The sequence below is a fragment of the Hetaerina americana genome, unplaced genomic scaffold, assembly GCF_022747635.1.
Source record: "Hetaerina americana unplaced genomic scaffold, ioHetAmer1.1.p SCAF_8, whole genome shotgun sequence".
NCBI classification, from domain to species: Eukaryota; Metazoa; Arthropoda; class Insecta; order Odonata; family Calopterygidae; genus Hetaerina; species Hetaerina americana.
The window spans coordinates 38,176,537-38,202,554 of record NW_027287427.1 but is presented as its reverse complement, the minus strand read 5'-3'; the positions used below and the strand labels follow the sequence as shown (position 1 = coordinate 38,202,554).

General features: G+C 34.8%; 1 protein-coding gene across 1 annotated transcript in view; it reads right to left on the bottom strand.

The window, feature by feature from the left end:
• Positions 1 to 26,018, bottom strand: part of Pi3K68D (phosphatidylinositol-4-phosphate 3-kinase catalytic subunit Pi3K68D) — a 96,757-nt gene that overhangs the window by 57,522 nt on the left and 13,217 nt on the right. The window contains exons 8-22 of the mRNA XM_071596706.1: positions 25,352 to 25,451; positions 23,853 to 24,076; positions 22,309 to 22,561; positions 19,577 to 19,778; positions 17,991 to 18,179; positions 16,768 to 16,883; positions 13,467 to 13,611; positions 12,511 to 12,759; positions 12,079 to 12,304; positions 6,263 to 6,409; positions 4,833 to 5,090; positions 3,101 to 3,230; positions 2,852 to 3,007; positions 2,596 to 2,746; positions 1,288 to 1,444 (exon numbers count right to left, since the gene is read on the bottom strand). Coding sequence (XP_071452807.1) covers positions 1,288 to 1,444; positions 2,596 to 2,746; positions 2,852 to 3,007; positions 3,101 to 3,230; positions 4,833 to 5,090; positions 6,263 to 6,409; positions 12,079 to 12,304; positions 12,511 to 12,759; positions 13,467 to 13,611; positions 16,768 to 16,883; positions 17,991 to 18,179; positions 19,577 to 19,778; positions 22,309 to 22,561; positions 23,853 to 24,076; positions 25,352 to 25,451 — 2,703 coding nt within the window. The remainder of the gene's footprint in view (positions 1 to 1,287; positions 1,445 to 2,595; positions 2,747 to 2,851; positions 3,008 to 3,100; positions 3,231 to 4,832; positions 5,091 to 6,262; positions 6,410 to 12,078; positions 12,305 to 12,510; positions 12,760 to 13,466; positions 13,612 to 16,767; positions 16,884 to 17,990; positions 18,180 to 19,576; positions 19,779 to 22,308; positions 22,562 to 23,852; positions 24,077 to 25,351; positions 25,452 to 26,018) is intronic.

Below are 26,018 nucleotides of genomic sequence, written 5' to 3'. Positions count from 1 at the left end.
ACAAGGAGAAAAAATTGACACAGATGGACATCCTTGAACAATGACCACAATTACCTGCCTAAGGCGAAAGGAAACCATTACCAATGGCTACCTTTTACCTCTCCGTTTCCCCCTCTTAGACATTCTGCAATTACTTCCCAAAAGACCTTCAGAGAACCAACTGATGACTTCCCCCTCCCCCACCTGGGACCCAGTTACTAGTCACCATACACCTACCTCCCTCCTCCCCTCTTTCATTACATATCAACAGCCACCCCGGTCTCCCCCAACCTCCAACCCACCTCAACTCTCGATGATATATAAATGTGCATAACCTCTCTGGTACCACTAGACCAGATGGCACTACAGTGTAGTGAAACTAGTCAGAGATAAAAATTCAATTCTGTAGAAACGCAAACTATTTTGAATATTCCTTTTTATCATTATCTTTTACTTACCCAAAGAGTCTGAGTACCATGTTCTCTAATAGACAACATGTGAAGACACACAAAAACAAAGTCTGGAGTATGGTTTCCAAAATACAATAATTAGGGAATGGACAAAAATAAGAGGACCTCAAAATATGTACCTGCATATTTTCAACATTTAAAACCAATATTTTTCATGGACATCATACTTTCACATATTAAATGCTAAGAAACTTAAAATTAAGGCAAACCAACTACAGAGACAATGAGCAAACAAGGTTTGTATAAGAAGTATCGACAACAATTTTTCCTGACGTTGTGCACTGAATTTAGACCATCAGTTAAGTGTGCGCATGATTGCAGATCGTATTTGTATTAAGATGATAGTGGACACCATTATCACTGAAAATTTGGCATTACAAAAGATGTATGCTAAACTCGTCAAGAACGTCTTGATGGATGACAAAAGCAGAGTCTCATGTCTGCTTGCAAAGACCTTCTGCTACAGCATCACAACTATTCCTCAACCCCATTACATTCCAAACTTGGCACCAGCAGACTATTTCCTATTTCCAAAAGTGAATTCCTCCCTCAAAGGACACCACCATGGGACCCTAAGTATCAGCAAAGATACTTGCACGCATACCCTGAAGGACCTTCCCGAATCTGCCAACTAGGGAGCTTTCGAGTCGCAGAAAAGCCACAGGCAAAAGTGTGTTGATACTCAAGGGATGTATTTGACAAAATTTGAGGCATTGTAGCAATGTTTGAAATAAATCTCTTTTTTTTTGAAACTTTTCCCAATACTTTTTATACAAACCATGTCATGATTTCTTTTTATATATATATCCTTAGACAACTCAGAAAAATGGTCACTCACCAAGGCAAAGAGATTGAGCAAGAGACTTCCATTGTTTCGAATAATGTTAAAGGCCTGACAACACATATCAACGAAGTGGTGAAATTTTGCCGTTGGTTTATCCCCTCCATTGATCACATACACCATGTCTGAAGTGAGCACAAAAGGTGTCCTGTCCCTGTTGGGAGATAAAGAAAAAAAATCAAAGTTCAATGCTGACATTGAATTGTCTGTGATGCAATGACTATTGATGCAATTCAAAATGGACAGAATGCCATTTTTGCACAAGCTTAGATACACACTACATAACTTGGATTACCATAATATTATTCATGCACAATTATAACACAACTTCATGATGTTGCTCAAATCAATTGTTGCATAGTGTTATTTTTATTAGGGTCTAGGATTAAATTTTTATGTATATTCGCACACAAATAATCTTAGGCTCCAGAAAAATAGATCCAAGACAAACAATTCAACCATCAAAACTATTATCATTGTTTCTACCTGTGCTTAAAGTAAAAGCGAGTGTCAGGAAAATAAATATCAGCCATTTTTCTGAATCCAGTTTCTGAAAGCTGTTTTCCTGGAAGTCCATTTCCCTCTAAGTATATTTTTCAATCCTTAAATTCCTGAACGATTAGTTTCTTGACTGACAAATTTCTCAAACACCTCTTTCTCAAATTAAAATTTGAAACTCAAAATAATTTCATAGCAATATTTTGACACAAATAAGCAAATATCATCCACACTAATGATATTTCTAAAAGGATGGTCGGATATGGCACTTGTCATAATGGAAATGAGCTTAGGAAGACAAAAGGCAGCTCCAAAAAAAGAAATGAAGACCTCATAGAACAATTCATATATTCAAAAGTATGAATGAGAATGATTCAGGTTATTTACATAAAATAACACAATATTTTTTTATTGCCGTACCCTTTTGTTATCCATACAGCATTGTAACAATAAAATTTTCTCTTTTTTTAGATCATTTTAGAACTATAATGAGGAAAGTGGTAACTTATGAAAATATCCTTAAGAAAATATTTGTCTTTCTAAAGCTCTCTAGAAGTGTCATATTTCTGACTACTACATCATACTGATCACAGCAAGTAGGATGTTAGTTTATGGCAATTTTTTTAGAAAATACATTTTTATGCTAATTTACATGCTCATAGAGCATTATTTTCATCCATAATTGTTTCACACACTTCTAAGTCAAGATTTCGAAATTTCATCATTATCTTTAGGCTGAATGATGGAAACTAATTTAATCAACTAACTAATACTAAAACTTAATTACATATGACTGTTATAGCTTACCTTTTAAAGTTACCAAACATCTGTGCATCTCCCAAAAATTTTCCAAAGTCAATATGAAACAAATGCCCTGAAGTTTTCAACATAATATTATCATTATGTCTATCACAGATACCTAATATATAAGTAGCTACACTGTAGCCAGCACATGATGCTGAAAAAAAAAAAGAAAAATATAATTTATCTGGCCAAATGATATGAATTTAATTCAATTGCATCAGTATAAATTAAACAAACAGCTAATATAACAAAAAGCTACCTGTGAAATTCTCCACAGCTCTTTCATAGTCCAGAGTTGAAGGATTATGCTTTGCTAACCATTCCGCGATGGGACTATCTTTAAATGAACCGGTGAGGCCTAATTCAACTTGGATTTTCCTCAGTGTTTCTGCATTGGTGATCATTTCTATCATCCCTAAATGGCAAAAGAGAAATTTAAACAAAATATTTAATATAATTACTAAATAAGTAGGTATATAATAAATCAGTATTTGCTGATATGACTAACCTCTTCGATGTCCAGTGGGAACACAAGCAAATGTTACCATTTTTAGGTCTAGGCCTTCTTTTAACCACAATTTATCCATAATTCGAACTATTTGAAGGGTCAGCATATCCTGTTGAAGATCATCACCAACCTAATAATACAATGGAGATGAAATAAAAAAAAGAGTCAAGATACATTTCAAGCTGCATTTGATAATGACTGCTGCAGAAAAAAATATTATGCATTTTTGCAGAATGGCGCAGGAAAAATTCTAGCCTCTTTCGCCTGAGTGAAAACTTCTTTGCCAAGTGCAATTCTTCTCCTGTCCCTACTACTTGGACCATTTTGATCCAAGACACCGCTGAGCTAGGTAAACTTCTCCACCTCCTAGTGGTAGTAGTATTTAGGGGAGGCAACCGAGGTCATTTGCACCATTGGGGATGGACAGGTAAGGATGAAGGGTGGAGAGAAACCCGGCATCGGCATTAGCCTACTCTTGACGAAAGGCACCAAGGGGTCCGCAGCTTAACGTCCCATCCGACGGACAGCGTACTCACTCAAAGTGCCCTCCACAAAGCACCTCAAGTAGGGATCGAGATACCTCTGAAAAATATTCAACACCCCCCGGATTTGAACCCGGGCCCTCTGGGTGAGAAGCCAGTACGGTAGCCACTGAATCATCTCGATCCCCTTCTCCACCTCCTATATTTTATGACCATCTATTTAACATTTAACTTAGCCTTGTTTCTTGAAAACCTAATTTTCTTGTTTTGTTAACATTAATCCTTATCCCAAACCTGTCACACTTATTTTCTAATGTATTCAGCAATACTTCCACTTCTTGGATGACTGACAAACTCAAGCTTGGTCATCAGCAAACCTAACTGATTATATGAATTCTCTACCAACTTTCTTTCCTATCTCCAGTTCCTTCCATGCCTCTTTAACCAATTCCTCCACATTTACGTTGAACAGTACAGGTGATAATGGACAACCCTCCCTTACTCCTCTTCCTAACAAAACCCATCCGGACTCTCTGTCCCGTACTCCCACCTGAGCAGTCTGAGACCTGTACAGGTTATGGATTAGTCTCCTATCAATCCAATCAACTCCTAATTTCTGGGATACATTCATGATTTAATAACACTCAAGTATTTATAATAGTCATTCTTTTTCATTTCTTTATAATCACAGTCTATACTCCTGTGCTTCATATTACACTCAAACACTAACAAAATTATAATTTTTCTACTGCAGGACATTGACATTTTTGAATGGATGGATGTATTCAGCCTTTTGCATAATTTTAGATGATTATTTTCAGTACGATGATTATTTTCAGTACGATGATTATTTTCAGTACGATGATTATTTTCAATATGATTCAGATGAAAAGAATGTTGACTCTACCTCACTTTGAAATCATTAAAAATGAAGCTTCACATACCATTAGTAAACATGGAAAACAGGAGACCAAGGACTAAAGAAGAGTTGAGTCAGAGGAGGAAAAAGAGAGAAAAATAGAATAAAATAACCTTATAGTCTGGCCTCCTCAGTGCGATGCTATTTAGTGATACTTCTCTCAAGATTACTATTTTGCTTCTTAAAATCAATTGAAGAAAAGTATGCCCAATCTATCAGTGTGACACATTATATAGAGCATATCCTAAATAACTTTAAAATTTGTCACAGGCCCTAGTACATGAGAGACAAATGTATTCTCAATGACTATCAGTTGTGAATTAACCAGTACCTTAAAGATAGCAGGCACAATGCTGCCATCCCCATCCTCCTCAGAACTAATGAAGTTAAGCTTTAGGGGCAATGTGAAGGATGGGAAATATGAACAGCTCTTCACTTGAACACCCACAACCTCCAGACTGGGATCCAAGGGTAGGCACGTAGGTGACTCCTGCAATTCGCCATGGACCGAGACCAGTTCTCTTGACAGATATTCCAGCCTCAATGACTCCTTGGTGGTCTTCACACCCTCTGCCACTTCGCACAGCCTCTGTTGAGTATAATAATAGGTAAGATAATGTGAGTATGGTTGGTAGGAGAGTTTTCAAGATGACTTTGAGGACTTTCTGATCTGCCTATTCATGTTGGTGTGAATCCCACATTGAGTGAACTCATTTTCACAGTTTCTTACCAATGCTTCTGATGTACCCCCTTTTTTATCAATGGTCAGTGATGTAGCCCTAATATTAACTAAATATTTCTACAGAAAAATTTGGCACACTTGTAATTGTTATCACATAGATGTCCAAATTCTAACTTTTATAACCCATTTCTGAATAAATTATGCACACCTAATTTATTTTGTTGACTTCATGTTAAGTATATCCATTTATTTATATTTTTGAGCAACATATACTTGTCCTAATTCAGATCTGATTTATATAAACAACCATTCACTGTCATACTAAACAAATAAACATGAAAATGGGAGTAACCAATGATCACCACCCCATCTTAAATGGTAATTACTTCATGGAGTCATCCCAAAGTGAAGGCATATAGAATCAACCACAGGATGGTAGAATTTTAACATTATTTTCCCTGTATTTGCAAAATTTCTTGGGAATAAATGCCATGAAATGTTAATGTGTAATTGTAAAAATTAGCAAAATTATGATAAAAATGTTCTGTGGGGAGAGGGATGGAAAAGGTGATATGACCAGAAAGGAAAACTAACAAGAAAGTGGGGGAGGAGTGGGAACTGCAGGGTTGCAGGAATGAGGAATACAAAGTGTTTTCATATGTGATTGGAGGTTAAATATTGTGACAGAGGGAAAATATTGGGAAAGTGAGGAGGGAAAAGGCAAGTGAGGAAGGTAGGCAAGTTCAATGGAATGAAGGAAGTAAGGAAATATGTAGAATTGAAGGGTTTGTGGCAGTTCTACATGTCAGGGTTTTTTTTGTTAGAAAAGGCAAAGAAATTTACTGTTATTCAGTCATTATCCATTTAAAACCTACTTCAAACAGTAGAAAACCTATAGTAATAATAATTATTATATGGTATGCTAATTTTTATTAGCATATATATTAGTATATACTTGAACGGGGGATTTACTGTACTAAGCCATTAAGGTTACCTTGAACAGTGCCATAACTTAAGCACATAAACAGGACATTTTTCAAAAAATCATGAATAACATTTGGCTAAAAAATATATTTTACCTTAACCAAAAGCTGCTGGGAGAGAAACCTCTGCTCTAAAGCTTCACCACTAATAGCCATCAATGCCCTGAGCATAAGTTGAAGGCGTCTGTGATACCGTGACTCTCCTATTGTCTTTTCATCCATCAAGGGACTCTCCAAGTTATTCTAAATGGTAAATGTACAAGAACAATGGAATTAAAAACAATTACTCTGTTCAAATTTACAATTTCACATGAAAAATGGAACATAAATTAAATAATTTGCATGAATAGAACCATAACTGTTTTCTTGAAAGGCTCGATACTGAATTATTGAGGTATATTTGTTAATGTTAACAACCATTTCAACAAAAAAACAGTGCATACTAAATTATAAAAGTAAACAAAATTCTTGAATGTGTACTATTTTATGATTAATGGATAATTTTCTCCCCAATTCTGAGGAGGAACAACAGAAGACCACCAAACATTTGCTAATAGTTAAAGAAGTGATCACCTAAAAAAATCTATAAAGATGAGCAATAATCTTTAGCTGCCATCCAAAAGTCACCTCTAACGTTTTAACAACCTAGAACTGTTAAAAAGGACATCTAATTTTGGCCAAATAAAAATATTACTTTTGGAGGGAGGGTACTATAACGGCCATTGAAATATCGCCAAAAAATACCAGCGATAATGGTAAAAACTACTCATGCATGAAGGTTGCTAAAACAACATTGATGACAAAATATTTAGAATAACAATAAAATAAGACACATAACTGACATGATCTAAGAATATGAATGTAAAACTATACGAAAATGGACACCTAATTACTCACATGCAGTACATTTCACTCAAGTTTAAATTGGATAAAAAATATCTTGAAAAAATCCTGGTTGAATTCATCACAGGTACCTCATACCTAAATAGATGAAATTTTTTGGTTGAAATAATGATACCTCACTTTAATAATAAATACTTACTTTACAGCATGGGTTGCATATAATCAAGCCTGCGTTACAAATTTTTAGGGGCTAGCAAAAATGACATACAGAGAGATAATATTGTATGGAGGTGGACCAACTCTATCATAAAAAAGCAGATAGAGCAGATGACAGAATAAACCGCTGCATAAGAAATTACTCTATTTGTGATCTCAATCTCAGAGAATCAAAAGGAAATATGTGATGTCATCCTATAATGTTTTGAAAAGAACAATTCCCTCACGGAGCCTCATGAAGAAGGTCATATCAAAAAACTGGAAAAGGTGCAAAGAAAGGCTGCCCCATATGTACTGGGGAAGCATAGGAGGATGGAGAGTGTGTCTGACATGCTAGAAACGCTTGGCTAGGAACCTCTACAAACTAGAAGGAAAGTAAGCAGACTTTGTGGAATGTTCCGCATTCAGAAGGGGGAGAAAGCTTGGGCAGATCTTAGGAAAGAGGCAGGAAACTCAAATTTTATAGGGAGAAATGATCACAAATTTAAGGTAAAATGCCGGGCACAGAGAACAAATAAAAAAAAATTTCTTTTCATAATAAAACAATTGTTGATTGGAACACCTTAACTGCAAAAATATTTGAGCCCTTTCCTCAGAGTGTATACTTTTAAGAAAAGATATAAGGAATATATGTAATAATTTGATTGATGTGTAGTGTATTGTATTATATGTAATAGCTTAATTTTTTTAATTCATCTTTTTTTTGCTGACTGATGGATGTAAATAAGATGGGAATTCGCTTGTTTTGTTAAAGAGATTTGTGTTTTGAAGTCTGATTTTATCTATTATCTTTTGTGATTATTTGGGACTTGTGTGCCACCTGACACTGTCTATCAGCACATGTGTATTTTTAATAATAATAATAATTTTAACTGGGCATCAATTAAGCTACAAAAGTACTATTGAATTAAAACTAGTCTTGGATTATCAAACTTGAAATCATATCCATGTTTTGACTAGAATAAAATATTAATTTTCTTAAAAATATTTTTAACTGTAGGAAATCATATTCATTAAATTGCCTTTATGTGAAAAAATAACGTATGTATATACATGTATAGCCACCCATGGTTTTGCCATCAGAAAAAGACACTCCATTCCACTAAAAAAGCTTTGATTTAACACTTTCGAAAATGTTCAAACATTCCTATCTCTTCTATCTTATAACCTTAATTATGGTCTACTTTATCAAGCAACCAGTTGGAAAAATACACTATAGAAGGAAATGAATTTATTTATACAGCTTAACAAAATAATATTTAATAAAATAACTGAGGTAATTAACCACATCCAATTTCAATGAAACATGTCACACCTCTATCAAACATTCTTGCATTGCCATACAACATGCAAATCAGCCACAAATTACCTTCTGCCTTACAAAAATGTTATTGCATTTTATTTGAGGATAAAAATATTACAGGATTAAAAAAGTCATGCCAATATGATACACACCATAATTAGAAACATAACAGTATACATGGCAACGCAATGTTTATTACCTGGAGGACCATATCTATCCAATTTTGTTGCTACAAGAAGGATAAAAATTTATTATGAAATTTAAAATTTTTTTACAGCACGGAAATAATAGTTTCTGATATTTTCAATGGAATGAAATGATTATTATGCTTTCAAAAACTTTTCAAAGGATTATACAGCACTAAGAACAAAGCTCAGTTTGTATGGTCATATTTTCATATTTCAAATTCACAAAATATAAAATGAAACCTTGTTCATATAACTTTGATATACACAAAGTCCAGACTGTCTCTGTATTAATCAATGCAGTTAGAATGTCAAACTTACATTTCTGAACCCAAATTTATGCAAAATCTCACTTTTATCACATTTTTTCCCCAAATTTTTTCATTATTTCAATTTTAATGATTGAATTTTGAGCAATACCTCATTAAAATCGAACTTCCAGGCACATCAGTGATTAAGACACTGAAACAATCTTTGTTTTCCAGTGGGAGTGGTTTATTTTTAACCGCTGAAATTTTGCCAGCACTCGTGAATGAAAATATTGATTTATACTGCTTTAAAAATGCTGAAAGACCATAAACACATTGAAAAGCAAGCAGAAGCAGGACATACCACAAGAAATAGATGCAAACAATTAGGAAGAAAGGAAGTTTACAATGACTTTTCAAATCTGAGCAAAAAAATGAGCATTCTTCAGGCAATAACTCAGAAGACTGTTTTTCACATCATATTGTTACTTCCTCAACTTAAACATTAGCTAGTCAAAATATATTAGAGATTTATCAAATCCACACAGGTGTGAAACCAAAAAGATGACAAAGTAAAATAAGATATCTTCTCCCTTTCTACATGTCTTCTTTAGTTTTGAAAGGACCTATCAATACATGCATTGCTGGTGGTGAAAAGCATTAAATGATGAACTAATAGTATCTTCAAGAACTAATAGTATCTTAAATTTACATAAATATAGAATGTTCTGTGGCTACTCATTTCCTAAATTCCACTTAGAAAATTTTCCCAATTTTCCTCATGAACCTAACATCCTTTTTCCTGAGGTTTTGTTACCTGATTATATTATTTTTATGATCACTCATCATTTTTAATGCTACTGGTATCACTGAAGTTGCACTCACCATAGCTTTGGTTTTTGCAAGGGACTATGCATGATGGCCTGCAGCAAACAAAAACTGATCCCATAAATAAAAGGAATACCATTCTCATCAGGATTTCCCAATCCTCAAATCACATTCCAGATTAGAACGTCAAATGCCTGACTTTTTCAAAAAAATTACCACTTCAGGAATTTTTACCTGAATATACAAAAAAATTGAGTAACACCCAGCTTTTCTCTTATTTCCTTAAGTTGCCAACTAGGTGGCCACCTTGGTATTATTAACGCTAATCTACTGGTTAGGCTACGTTTTGGATGGACCAAGTTACCAACTGGATAGAAAAATTCCCCAGGCCTTTCCTAGCAAAACACAACCCATCATTCAACATTACCCTAGACCCTTTTTTATATTTGCATACTTCCTTCCTTCATTCCATCCAATATCCCTATTCTATTTCCTACCCCTCCCTTGTTTGCCTAACATTCTCCCCTCTATCACTGTCTTCAACATCCCATTGTCAATCAAAATACTTTGCATCCATTTTTCCTTCCTCTTTTTGACTTCTCCTGGCAACCTTCCCTTCTACCCAAACATAACCAGCACTTAATTTGTTTTCCCTTCTGCCCACTTCACCTTCTCCACCTTCCACACTTCAAAAGCCTCCAATATATGCCTACCATCTTGCTACAATAACCATGCTTCCGCAACCTACATAACTAAGCTCCAAATCAAAGTTTTAACAAGCCTTTTCTTAACATCCTTACTCAACATTCCTTTCATCGAATCCCTCCATCTCATAAAAGCTTCTTATAGACCTCATTATTTCTAAATAAAAATCTGAGTTAGGCTGATTGAACACCTTTTCAAAGGTGCACCCACAGGCAAGTTCATTTGGCATCACCGACTTATATGTTACTCAGACTCATTTTTAACTATTTTCTAGCAAATTAAAACAATTGCAAGAATAAAAATATTATGACACAACAATTCACTTGGTAAATCTACCATTTTTAATTTATATTAAATGAAAATGTTCATCTTTCTTCTTGAATATTAAAATGTGATGAATCCTGTCAGTGGTGCCACCTAAATTATACTTTTGCTGCTTATATCTAGTTTCAAATGGTGAATTTTATATTTAACAAATTCTGCGATAATATTTCCATAGTGAGGCAGAGGCTACAGCAATCACGGAAGGGAGGCCCTTTCAAAGTGGATGGTGTCGGTTAGATCTGTGTGCCTTATCATGAACTCACAATGACTACTACTTCCTCCTAACACCTCCCAAGCAAAGTGATTTATTGCATGTTTGATTTCACAGATCTGTTTCCATTAATTCTCAACCACTGGTCATGGTATCTACCAATCGCTATGAATTTTATAATCGACATTATTTGGAACAAGGCTTACAACAAATTTAATTTTGAGAAGAGCATATTTAGCAGCAGAGTCTCCAACCTCATTCCCTAGCATATCCAGGGATTTTTTTTTTCAATGTGAAAAATTTCAGGGAAAAAAACATCTACACCAGCATTTGAACCCAGATCCTTCTATATCTAGCTGAAGCATCCTCCTCAGTATGCTTTACGCGGAGGTCCTTGAAAGGCTGCAGAAAAGAGTCTAACAAGTCAGGAAGGTGATCTTTTCTAACTGGAGGCTGCACCACGACAACATGCCATCCCAGACCACCTTTGACATGACTGAGTGCCTGGCCAAGACCAATGCGGCAATGCTACCCCAGGCAACCCAAAGCCCTGATGTGACACTGCTTGACTTCTTTTGTTCCCAAGAATAAAAGGTGCTTGAAAGACAGCTGTTTTTGAATGCTGGATTACATCAAAGAGGCCATGATGAGGTGTCTGAAGTTCCCATCGATTCATACTGCAACTGGCAGAGTTACTGGCATAGGTGCAATGATGAACAAGGATGATGTTTTGAATAATTTTAGTAATTTATACTTCGATATGCAATACATCTTTTTCCCAGATTAATTCTCTTTATTTTTTGGAAAGACCCTACATACCCCTAAATATTTATTTCTTTGTGCAGGGGTTAACATAGACTTCCTAACGTTGATGGTAATTCCAAAACCTACATTCATGAGCTGTATGATGCCCGGGACTATAATAAAGATTACTGCACTCATTTCGTGCACAAAATAAATACAACATTTCAATGGATTATGTAGAATTAAGTGATGGGGGCTCAGTTGAGCCTATAATTTAACAAAGTTAGTTTGAAATCAAAGCTCACCTGTGGAGACTGTCCTGGCAAAGTTTGCGTCAGGAGCCAATAAAGATGGTGTGAAACTCTCGGAGAGGTCAATGCCCTTTCCAAAAGAAAGTGGGCCAGTGGGGAAGCCTCCCATGCTTCATGTTTCAGAGCCTGAACCAGTTGAGGAAGGTAATCCACTAGTTCGTCACAGCCAATAGATCTCACCCATCGTATTGCCATCTTTCTAACCTCTGAATCTGGAAAACTGCAAGAAGAATGAAAAATCGAAATTATAAACTGTTTATTTTTACCATACCCAGAAAATAAACACTGAAGTTGTTAAATAGTCAGTAAGATAGAAATTCAATTTTTAAAACTTCAAAGAAAATGAACTGTGATCATTAAGTACACACAACAAATTTTACTTCCTCGCCCATTTGGGAAAAAATTATGGATCATGGGAATTTTTACCAAGGCAACAGCAGCTGAAGGGCACTCAGAGGGTCTATGGGAGTCCAATTATGAAGGAGTGAATGCAGATCAGGTAGGCAGCTCCAATCCCATGATGGAGCCAGAAGAAGTACCTTGTATAATGCTTCTGGCTTACTATGAAGGTAATGTCTGTGCTCCCACAAGAGGAGTCGATTACTTCCTATTTGAAGCATATCATTTTTTTCATATTCAGTCTTATGTTTGTCAGTCTTATCCAATCTTGGGCTCCTATTCATTGTAAAAAAATTTAAAAACAGATGTTTAGAGATGCTATGAATTAATTTCTGTAATTAGCAACTAATACGCAAAGAGAATTATTAATATTATACACATTACTGCCTTAATTTCTGTGATTCCTTTGACATATGATAAGGCAAACATAATGAAGTTCTTTTAAGTAAAAATAGAAATAGAAACCTAATAGGCACACAATAAAATTTGACAGTAAGTAATAGAGAAGTCTGAGACTTAACAGAAACTGCTAAGAAAACAAAATAATTAAGGATTGCATGAACAAAACTGTTTCACATAGGTAAGTTTATAGGGCCAAAATGGAATGAAGGGGAAAGTTACATACATAATTACTGTGCTTGTCTGGATAAAAGCTCCTATTTTTATTTAAACATGTATCAGTTATAAAAACTGACAGGGCTACTTTCAAGCACTTGGAATGCATTAACCATATCCCTAATGATTCCAGTAATGCTGAGTAGTGTGAAGTATTACTGGTGAATATTTACTTTATCACACTCAGAATCAAGTGTCAAGAGAAAGTGACATTGAGAAGTCTAAATTATCGTAGTAACACGAAAAATATCTGCCCCTGGGACTTGAAATGTGAACTATTTTGCAAGAAATAAATAATTGGAACAACCTCTTAAATAAAATAAAAACTACCAATACATAAAATATTTAGAATTATTTGTAAATATCACCTGGTTATCATATCTTGCTCCACAATTTCAATAAGCTTTATTTGAGTTGAATGGTCCAGACAGGAGAAATCATTCATGATAGGCGGTATCTCTGCAATTTCAGAGGGAAATACCACCCTCCCTCCATAGTCAGGCAATTCAATCCCTAAAAATAATAAAACAAACATTAATTAATCCAAACTGAAGAGTATCAACAGGCAACAGGTATGTAAATGCTATTCACACAACTACATACTGTTCCCAAAACCATACCCACAACTCATCATTCTACCATTCACCACTTACAGGTATTTATGAAAACAGAACAGTGCAAGCAGTGTACTGCAAATGGTTCACATTTAGCAGAAAAAGTTACACATGCCATTCACAAGGGCTCAAAATGATTAATTTTATTTACACAAATACCAAATCATTAAGTTGAATACAATGGGCAATTCTGTACAGATTATTTTCTCATTAGTTAACGCAAGGTGTGATGGGAAAAAAATGTAATTATATTTTTCAGGCACTCCTATTGGCTGCAGTGCATTAGGATCAGTCAGGTTAGGAGGGGAGGACTCTCAGCTTTTCAGTGCTGCTTATGTCAGTCTGCTCCAAACTCTGAAAGCATCAGGATGACTCTTTTTATCAACCTCCAGATAGCGTATGAGACACGACACGTGATGGAGCCAGCACTAAAACAATGGTACATGATCAAGCTCTGTGTGAAACTCAACAAATGCCTTGCCGAAACCTATCAAATGATTCAGCAAACCTATGGAGACTAAGCTTTATCATATTATCAAGTTGTACACAAAGGACTGGGAAAAGGTGGACGATGAATCCTGCTCTGTATGGCCATCAAACAGCAATAGTGATGGATATGTGTCTTGTGTTTGTGATCTTTTGACCACCAACCCTCACAAGGAGTGCGCGGATGGCAGGAGAGATTCTCAATATTCCAAAAATCACTGAGCGTAACATCGTTAACCATGATTTGAACATGCAGAAAGTGTGTTCCAAGCTGGTTCCCCAACTACTGACTGATAACCACAAAAACAACTTAGTAGTGGTCAAGAGTGAACTTTAGGAGTGTGTACAAATTGAACCTAACGTTTTGGACTAGATCATTACTGGCCACAGAATATGGGATATTTAAGTAAGACCCTGAGATGAAGTGCCAAAGTTCCAAATGGCATAACCCAGATTCCCCTCACCCCAAGAAGACAAGACCGAGCAAGTCAACACTGAAAACCACTCTAATTGTCTTTTCCGATGTCAAAAAAATTTAAAAGGCAATAACAAACTTTCAACTTTACCCAATGGATAATGTAAACAAGTAACAAGTGCTGCACCAATTATTATCATAAGCAGACTTGTAGTTTTGAAATGAAACAATCACCTGATGGAGGAATGAAAACTCCATCATTCCTATTTGCAGTCACATCATTTAAACTCAAAAATATGCAAACCTCTAACAGTTATCATTGGACCAGAAAAGAGGGATGACATTAGAGTCAAAGTGCTCTCCTAAAGTCAATAACTTTATCATGAATTCACCATAATGCCTTAATTAATATCCAATTTCATTTTAACGACCAAGTATTTATATTTTTCTAAATTCAAAAGAGTATTTAATCATGAAAAATCTTGAGTGCCTTCCACATAAAAATGTTCAAAACAATTACTACATAAATATGAACTAATGTATTAAAAGTATTATTAATTATTTTTAAAATTTTAACCTAGATATAAAATAAAATTTCAAAAAATTAATTATTCAAAAGTTAGTGCTTTTCACAAAAAAATGAAACAAACACCCTCCCCAATAATCAAATACCAAAAAACATGACTCTAGCACTCTACTGTGATATCCTAACCACAGTACCATAGCTAGCAATAAAGTCTGTGATTTCAAGGATCCATTTTAGATACTGTGTTTTACTCTTGCTTTCTTTGACAGTATTTATTTGAAAATTCAATACACCATATGCCAGCTTATTTTGCCAATTTCAATTATAATTCTTCTAACAATACATGTGAATTTGATAGGAATCGGTGGCCCAAGTACAGTGTGATTACATTTTTAGCCGAACTTAACGAGAATATTATTCATCTCAAAAGAAGTTATTATCCATACAACTATGGGATTCGTGAGACAATTAATTAATGGCATGTCTTCAGAGAGCATTGAAAACTATTTTTGGTTCCCCATAGTACATTTATACAATAAAAAAAGTTAAAAAAAAGTCCTAAAAAAAGTTATCCCATGTGATTGCGGATGTTTGAGTTATAAACATGAGTGAATTGATTACTAAAACATATGATGCTATATATGACTAAAAATCTAACTAACAGTTGAAATCTCTCAGCATGATGTCAAGGGTACATTCCAAAAGTAATGCAATTATTTTTTTAAAGTAATATTTTGAACAGATTTGCATAAACACTTAAAATTCTTCAAAGTACAGTCCTGGGGCCTCTACACATTTTTTCCGGTGACTCCGCCATTACCGCATGGTAGGTACCCTAAAAGGCATCTTCGGGGAACTTTCGCAAGGTCTTCGTCATGGCTGATTGAATCTCTTCTATGGACAAAAAACGGGTCACTTTCAGGACTGCCTTAATCTGAGTCACCAAAATCAATCGACAGCCAGAGTCCAACAATTGTCAAACACGAGCCACATTGTTGCCGATTTTGTTAATGGATGGCTGCCAAGAGCGTTGTTCATCATGAAACTCTTACCCACCCTTCTTAAAGGCCTTTAACCACCTCAAAACATATGAGTAGGGCAGAGCAGAGTCCCCATAAGCCTCATGAATCATTTTGTTAGTCTCCTAAAGAGATTTTTTCAGTTTAGCAAAAAACTTAGTAATTGCATAATGTTGCTCGATTGTCAATTCAATTTTTTTTGTGACAGAGATTTACAATAACTGACATCCTGCTCCTTCCACAGCTTGGAGAGCACTGAGACCGGTTTTGCGGCAAAGCTTAGTGTCTCCCCCATCTACTTCTAGTGGTTTGATCCCACTTCGACCAATAGGAGCAGCACGGGAAAATTAATTGCATTACTTTTGGAATGCACCCTGTATCAAGGCTAGCATTTATTTCTGATGATTGCTTCATTTTCCATACTTTACAGAAAGCTTCAAAAACCAGGTTTTTCCATAGCTTTCCTTAAATTTAATGCATTTGCATTATCAATGCTGCATCTGCCAAAAATTAGGAATACTACACAGTACATGATTAAAATGATAACTACCAATTATGTACCTGAAGTATAGGATGATGAATGAAAAATTATGATAAGCCAAAACAAACCTAGAACAGGATGGAAGTCCCCTAATGGATGTGTTCCAGGAGCAGGAGCTGGTCCCAAAATTTTATCTGCTTCCACTGGCCAAAAGGACAGAAGAAAGTTGCCTTGTGCTAAAACACTGAAAAAAGGAGTAAAAATCAACTGTGAGAAAGGTATATATTTTCCTTGTAATGCTCATGTCATCCTGGAGAATCAATGGGCATTAAGCACATGACTTTGATTTCTCACCACAAGCCCTAAATATGGTAGAATGCATTATTGCAAAAAAAAATTAAACAAGCATACTTGTAACATTTAACAATTTTATTTAATCATTACTATTGTGATAAATGTTACCACTTTCAAAGCTAATAAGTATAATCATTGAATTGTATAATTACTATTCAAAATTTCAATTAACAAAAAGCATGAACATGTAGGATCACATGAAATATTTATCTATTATACATGAGGTCTAAAAGTGATGATAAAGATTAGTGGCAAGGCGGTTCTCCATAGTAAGGTTTGGCTGTATTGTTGAAACCCTCAAAAATGATCAGAGGAGATCCAGGAGGCTGTATCTCCTTTGTTCAGTGAAGTCAGAAGTAACAGAACAGATAGGGAGAGATAAAAATCATTGCAAAAGGAAAAGATTTTGACCATGGCACGGGAGACACTGTACGTCAATTTTGGAAAGTAGTACTCAACAAAATGCAAATTCTTAGGAAAATGATTAGCGTTGGTAAATCAGAAGGCACCTGACCAAAGCTGGAGTGTATATATGTAGGCATGGTAGCTTTTGACATAGCTCTCAATATTCTAATTTCAGGGGCAGAATCACCCTTAAAATGGTGAGGACTTCACGTGTAGCATATACCGGGAAAGCACCAAACCCTACACCACTTAAATCTCTAACAACTGAAACAGATGTCAATGTATGCCTCTTTAAGAATCTAAGCCGTGGCCCCAACCTCAGTTCACCAAAAGAAAACCATTGCCAACAGACAATTCAGAAAGTGCTGGAACATTTTGAATGGGCCTACAATGTATTCTGAATAATTCAACAAGATACATAGAGATATGACACATTATATAAGGAACTTTAAATTAATAAAAAGCTTTAGAGCACCATTATTATCAGTTCTTAGTGTATTTTCGTAATCTACTTATTTACAACAATCAAATTTTGGTCTGAAATGAATCAATTAAATACTAGCACATAAAAAATTCATATAATTTTACTGACCCATTATAATTGAACAACTGCACTGCAACCCAGCCTAATTCTGTGGTCTTGAAATTTCTGGCAGCAGTTTCAACATCACTACTCGAGCCTCCGCCTTCTTCAGCTGGCAACAAGGTTCTCCCATAAAGTGTAAGCACCAGCCTTGACTCACGCGGCAACAAGCAAAGCTTCAGATCATCAAATTCCAACCTTATGAAAGAAAATATATGTAGCATTATAAAGTTGAAATTTGCCATGGAGAAAATTCAATTTCAAACACACTGATTTTGATTTCCTTCATTTTATTCACTTTACAAATAGTTTCAATCAAATTCTAATTTAAAAAATGATCAAATTATTTATTCAACTCTAAACTTGCTCAACTTTTCCTGGAAATGAAGGAGAAAATAAGCAATGATGATAGGTAATTAACATAAACAGTAGTGTCTTGTAAGAAATTTTCTTGATGGAAAAGAAGTTGTTTGCAACAAAGACCTATGGGAAAATCTATTTTTTTGGGAATATATAAGTTTTGTACATAAAATATCAGTAACAATTTTCTCCTGACTTTTATGTGAAATGCTGAATTCAGACCATTGGTTAAGTGTGCGCATGACTGCAGATCACATAAGCATTGATAAGATTTCTGTGCACACCATTACCACTGAAAATTTGGCAATGCAAAAGATTTGCAGTAAACTTGTTCTATTAGGTCTTGACAGATGACCATAAGCAGAGTCGAGTGTCTACTTGCGAAGACCTTCAATGCAACGCGACAGTTCCCCAACCCCCTTAAATTTCCGGCTTGGTAGCAGTACACCATTTCCTATTCTGAAAAGTGAAATCCTCCCACAAATGACACCACCATGGGACCCTAAGTACCGGCAAAGGAGCTTGCACGTGTACCCTTAACAACCTTCCAGAATCGGTCTTCCAGGGAGCCTTCTAGTCATAGAAAAACTGCTGTTAAAAGTGTCACTGCTCAAGAGATATACTTCGAAGAATTTTGAGGCATTGTAGCAATATCTGAAATAAATCTATTTTTCTGAAAAATTTCCCAATACTTTAAATACAAAACCATGTACATGCCAAGAAGTATTTCTCAAACACTACTGCCAATAAAATTCATATGTGAATTCCACAAAGGCAAATCCACTAATCTCCTGCAAAAAGACACTAAACAAAACTAGTAGTGACCAACTTGTGAAGATGGCTGCATTTCTATAAATTTTATTTATAGAAAAGAAAATCTAACATGTGCTATTTCTATTTCGTGCATATACTACTTTAATATTAATTCAACAGTCAAGAGTGTTTTGCTTTGACGTAAGTGCTACATGGCTAGCCCAGCAAATTCCAACTCCGTAAAATTAGAATATAGAAGTTCCATATGGTTTTCTTAATAATGCCAAACACTTGGTGGAAAAGGTGAGTGATTGTTTATAAAACGGCACCCTCAAAATTTCCCACTTTCCATATCACACTCCTATGCAAACTCAAACTGTTCACTGAGGATTAAAATATCTATGCAGAAATACTCAAGCTGGCATATGTTTCATGTCAATACCACCTGTATATATGATAGCTATGAAAATTACTCAACCTACCAGCAATCAAAAACAATTCGATCATAAAAGGATGCTGATCGACGAACAGGACTAGTTGGCATGCAACTCATCACTGGTCTTGTGCCATGGTACACCTGGCATATGATGTAATAATCATCATAAGACCAGCATTGCATTAGTCTATGAAGAGCTTCAACATGTAACAGAAGAGGATCTGTAATATCTGCCACTGGCCTAGTCACTGTGAACCAAAAGGAAGATACAAATATTAGATGGTAATTCTGGTGAAAATATTTTTAGGCACATCACAGTGAATACTCATTTTTATACATTTGGTTGTGTGACAAACATGCCTCTTAGTAACAATTAACTAGAGTTTCAGTTACAAAAGTACATACATTTATTTACACGAGAATACACCATATAAAAAAATTTAAGGAAGCTGTTTCTTCATGAAACTTACTTCTTAACTTATTTCATGGTTTACATCACTCACTTCACAAACTTCACATTGAAATTTTGTTCATACTTTTCAATGTGCTTGGATGGCTCAATAAGTCCTACAAAAATCCAAGAGATGCTCTCATAGTATTGGGCAAAGTTTACTTTTAGTAAGCCTCATCTCTCAATAGACTGCAGTTTAAGTTGTCATGTGGTTTCATTTTCATAGTCAATTGAAGCTACAAACTTTCGTTTATTTAGAAAAATAGAAAAAAATGAGTTTCGTGGGGCGATTAAACACTTCAATTTAAAAGGTTTACACCAAAAGAGATCAAAACTGAGTTGGATGAAGTTCATGGCACATCTGCTCGTGTGTTTTCGACTGTTTACGATTGGGTTAATAATTTTAAAGGTGACATTACATTAAAAAATGATGAACATCGTTCGGGACATCCAGTAGAAGTGACTTCCACAGGAATGATATATAAAATCCACTATATTATTCAGAGATATTGAAGAATAAAAGTTCACAAAATAGTTGAGGCCACAGGCCTATCACAAGGTATGGTGTTTTCAATTTTGCATGAAAAATTGGGAGTGAAAAAAACTCAGTAAGATGGGTATCGCATTTCCTCTTAAAGGAGGATAAACGAAATTGTGAAGTTTATTCGGAGGCTGGTTCAGCACTTTTATGTCGCAATCCTAATGAGTTTCTACATCAATATGTAACCTTGGATGAAACATGGACACACTATTACAATCTAGAAACAATAGCATTGTCAAAACAGTGGGTTTCTAAAGGTGATCTGGATATGAAGAATGTAAAGATGGTGAAATCGGCCGATAAGGTGATAGCCATGGTTATTTGGGTTGCTCGCAGAATCTACATTGATCACTAGCAAAAAGCCCACAAAATAAATGGAGAGTATTGTGAGTAGAATTATTGCACCAGTAGAGTGAAGAAATCAAGAAACAAAATCCTCATTTGGCAAAGAAAAAAAAATTCTCTTCCATCAAGACGCTGCACGGGTGCACACCTGCACAGTTTCAATGGAGAAAATTATGGAATTTAAGTTCGAATTATTACTACATCCACCACATTCACCAGATTATGCTCCCAGTAACTTTTTAACTTCCAAATTTGAAAAAATGGCTTAGCAAGAAAACAATTCATATTGAACGAGGATGTCATCATCAACAAAAATGCATATTTCAGGACCTTTTAAAATCCAACTTTTTAGATGGATTGAAAAAGTACAATAAACACTGAGAGAGCTGTCTCAAGCTAAAAGCAAATTACGTTGGTCTAACTGAAGGACTAACTAAACGTCTCTTCTAGTTCTTTAGAGAAAAGTAAATATCATGCGCAGTTATTTAGAAATATCAATCCTTTCAAATGTATTTTCAAATTGAAGCTATTGAATAAGAGCATGTTGAAGATAATGCAATTTAGAGCTCATTGTAACCAAAATTGACTCCTAAAACATTATTCATCGAGTAAGCATGTCACCAAGACATTTGCTAATCCATAGCACAGTCAAAATAAGTACAAAATTTAAGACTAACTTATTAAAATTGATTCTGATTCATTTTCACCCAATTAATAGAGAACACGTTGCTGGAAAGGGTAAGCAAAGGGCTGATGGCCTTGGAACTAGGATGCATTGACCCCCAAGTTTTCATCTTTGGCCCAAGAAGTGTCGGAACAAGGAGTTAGAAAAATGTCTCAACTTCCTGGGTACCTTTTGAGAAAATCAGAGACAAAAGAATAAATGCACCCCATGTAAAATTAGCCTCATTTTTTATGCCAATTTTAGGAATAAAACCTGTACTTGGTTTTTTTGTTGCCCACCCATCTTGTAATATCATAGTGTAGTTTTACTCTAGTGATGCCTAGCATTTGCACCACTCATTGTTATCATGACGCCACAGTTAAGATTATAAAATCAGTCTGGGGCTCTTGGTCACTCATTAACGTAGGAAGGTAATGATGACAATGCAAAGAAACAAATAACGAGGACAATTAACTTATCATATAATGATTAGATAAGTTATGCATTATACTTAGTCATTGTTTCCTGTAAATTAAATTGATATGCCCTGGAGATGACTGAATTTTTTGTTGTTTACTCTAAACATTACTAATAGGCATGAACAAAATAATTGAACGAGGCTCATGATTACTTTATCACTAGATAGAGAAATAGCAATTAAGTATTTAAATCCTTAAGTTATAATTGAATATCAAGATTATGGGGCACACATTGCCCCTACACTAAAAAAACATAACATGTACAACATTAATATAGTTATTATAATAGATCACTTACTGGTAGGCAAATCTGATCTTGGCTTTAACTGGAAATTCACTCGAAAGGCATGGCAGTATGTCTCAATGAGGGCATTCACGGCTTCCCTGATATGTTCTAATCTAACAGCTATTGTCTCGGATAAATTCTCTTCATGAGTATATCTACTTGATTCTGAACTAGGATCACGTCCTCTCAATGTTACAATTGCATAGTCTCCATCTTCTGACATTATTTCAGGCCATGGCGATTCATGCTGAGGCTTGATATGGTCCTTAAAAAATAAAATCACTTGATTACTTCAAATGCTGAAATCACTTGGAAAAAAGTCAATTGGATATAATCGAGGGCGTGCAAAATGTTATTAATTCTTTCAAAATGAATTAGTCAAAATTCTAGAAAATTGAATTACACTTCAAAAAGATTCAATAACAGAAATTAGTGTTCGATACATGCAATTTCTCAAAAATGTCAAATGCAATTATGTTTTAGTGTTGGCATAATATTGCACATGGGAGAGAGTGCCACATTTTTACAAACATTTTCAAAAAGATGAGTTATGGCAATCTTCTATAGAAGATCACTCCAAAAGACCACATGCTTAATGATTGTGCAACCTTTGCTCATGATAATTAGACCAGATTCACTGCATTGTTTTATCAGAACAAGTTCACTAGTAAAAATTGTTAGAAGTTCAGAACAAAGTCATTTTATTCATTATATTTCATAGCTTGAGTACATTTATTATGTGTATGTCACTTTAACTTTAAACAAGTGATGAAGCAGAATATGTTCTTGTAATTTTGGATGCCTAATTTGGAAATACATTGGAATCCCGCTGAATGAGCATATCACACACTAAATAATTCACATGATGAGCAAAAATATTGGTCCCGAAAATGATTAGCTTAACAAGTGACTTTTTGCATAATGAGCGAGAAGGATAAGGGAATTCCTGGAATCATTGCCTGCTGGCGACTACATTTTTTCTCCAGCACACGTTCAGGTAGTATCTTAGCATTGCTAATGATCACACATTTCTCCAAACTTGTGTTCAAACATTTTACTAGAGATTTTTTGTGAAAAGTTCATTAATTTTTTATGCAAAGAATTTAAATCGACTCCGAAGAAAAATCTGTACGAAGAAAGCCATAACAGATTTAAAATTAAAAATAACAGTAAAAATGAAAAGTAAAATCATTGAAAAATGGGAACAAGTTACGAGCATGGCTGACCTAGTATGCTCATCAACAATCGGTCAACATCAACGATTCATCTTTTCTTCAAGAACATGGACAAGACTATGGAGGTAGATGCTTCAAATAGAGTAACAAGAGTATCTACACAAGGATTACGCATTCTCAACCATATTGAAATACTACTTCTCATATGCATAAACTACACACAATTACAATATGACACCATTCACAAGAATACCATTTGTGAAAAGGCAAAAGAGATTTGCGCCGACCTAGTTAAGAAGATGCCAGGAACAAAAGCCAAAGAAGTCGGTAAGTCATGGTATTAGTGAAGTCAAAGATTATATTTGTTCATCTGCTACTCACCTGTGGTGCAGGGGGGAGGGACATTTGCTGACAGGCTTCACTCAAAGATGCAATCGCATAAGTTATATCTAGGGTTTCTACAGAACCTAGAAGGGCAGTGACAGCTTTGACAGTTTGAACAACACCATTTATTGGTAGGGACATTCTACCACTTGAAGTTGTGGGACCACCACAACTATGCAATGCGGCACACATGACCTTTTCCATTTCACTCTCCAATGTTTCTGTAAGAAATTAAATAAACATTTCCATTAGTAACACAAATATGAATCGGTTTAAATTTTCAAAGAATAGTTAGCAGTTACTGGATAATGATAAGTTACCATCAACAAGTATTACTAATCTAACACTCTACTACACTTCATACCAAAGGAGTCCCTACAAATGGTAAAGAGACAAATTTCACTAAATAATTACAGCATGTGATAAGACTCCCATAAACTCTCCATTAACAATGGTAATTTTACATTTCACTGTATTTTTATTTTCGACCAAGAAAAATGCTAGTGCTGAGAGAAATAAATGGAGTGACAATATCTGCTGTCTATCTCCTTTAATTTGGCAGGTAAAAGGAGGGATTATGGTAAAAAAAATAGGCTTCACAGGGGAGAAAGCAAAATGTATAACCCTCCTCAGAACACTCTTTCACTTAGTGAAGAATTGGAGAGTTGCATTAGGAATCAATATCTCATCTACCTCACTTATGTTTTTTTCTATGAGCAGTCCCATTCCAATGTGTCTTGTATTCCTACCCCACATTGCTTTCCAATTGCCTCACAACTTTTCACCATTTAGTGGAACAAAATTTTGAGTAGTGAAGAAATAACCAGAATGAAACTCTTCCAAGGGATAACCCATTCCACCAGAGTCCATCATTATTGCTACAGGGGCCCCTCATTCATGATACTTCATTTACTTCCTTTCAAAGACTTTCTCTCCTCCTTTAGTTTGCTTCTATGAAGATGAAATATGAACCCAAACTATGTCCTATTCAGAACAGTAGGGAAACAATATATTCTGGGTCAATTGAAAACTTATTCATTCCAGGGAAAAATGAGTTTGAACATACTGTACATTGAAAGTAACATAATTTCTTGCATGGCATTTATTTTTACCTTGATAAAAGGAGAATTTGAAAGATGTATTCTCGTTTCATCATGGTTTTTATCAAACAATCAAACAAGTACTATATCAAACAAAAACTATCAGCTGTAATCCATATCCTTTAGGAAATTTAAAATTCAAAGATTTACCCTTTATACTTTTATAAAAATTATTTAGGCATTCAAAATTTTAAAATTCAAATATCACAACACAAGGCAAAAAATTTAAACTTCCATCTGTGAGGAAACATGCATTAAGAGTTTAGTGGTACAAATACATGACCTTAAAAATTATTTTCAAACGTTCACTCTAGAATTTAGTCTTCTATGACTGATCAACAAAATCATATCAAGTGCATCAATTTGAACTTTATGTAATAAAACTTCTGCACATACCAAGGAGAATGAGGAGAGTATCATGTGAAATAGGGTTCACAGGTTCATTTGGAAGAAGATCATCCAAGGTTAAAAGGCTACCTCTCTTATCATCTTGCAACTGAAACACAAAGTAAATAAGTGCACTGAATATCTACCAATACCAATGAAAAATTTAACCATAACTTATTCATTAAAGCCATTCCATTGATGAATTGAATTGATACTCTAATATCCTAAGTAAAAACATTTATGTATTAAATGGGAATAACAAAATTATACAAAGTCTGGATGCAAACTGGAAGGATTCAAATTTATAGTCTGACTTCAAAAAAATGGATAACAGATATAATGTCTACAAACAAAAATGTATGAAGATGTAGCTTCATTAATAATTGAAAAAAAATTTAAAATGTGCAGTTTGATGACTCAATTTTACTCATTCAGAAATTGTTTATTAAAGTAAAACAATGACATATATATTCTCGGTTTACTAGATACCAACATTCACACGCAAAAGTAGATTTTGAAAAGCAAAAGAATTTTCATGGAACATATTTAGGCAAACACATTTCGAATCGAATTCAAAAAACTGAGAATCACAGAGCATGAAATCATTAATTACTTTGAATACTCATCATGCAATTTTCAGAAGTGAACATAGAATTCCTTAAAATCAGAAAAGGGT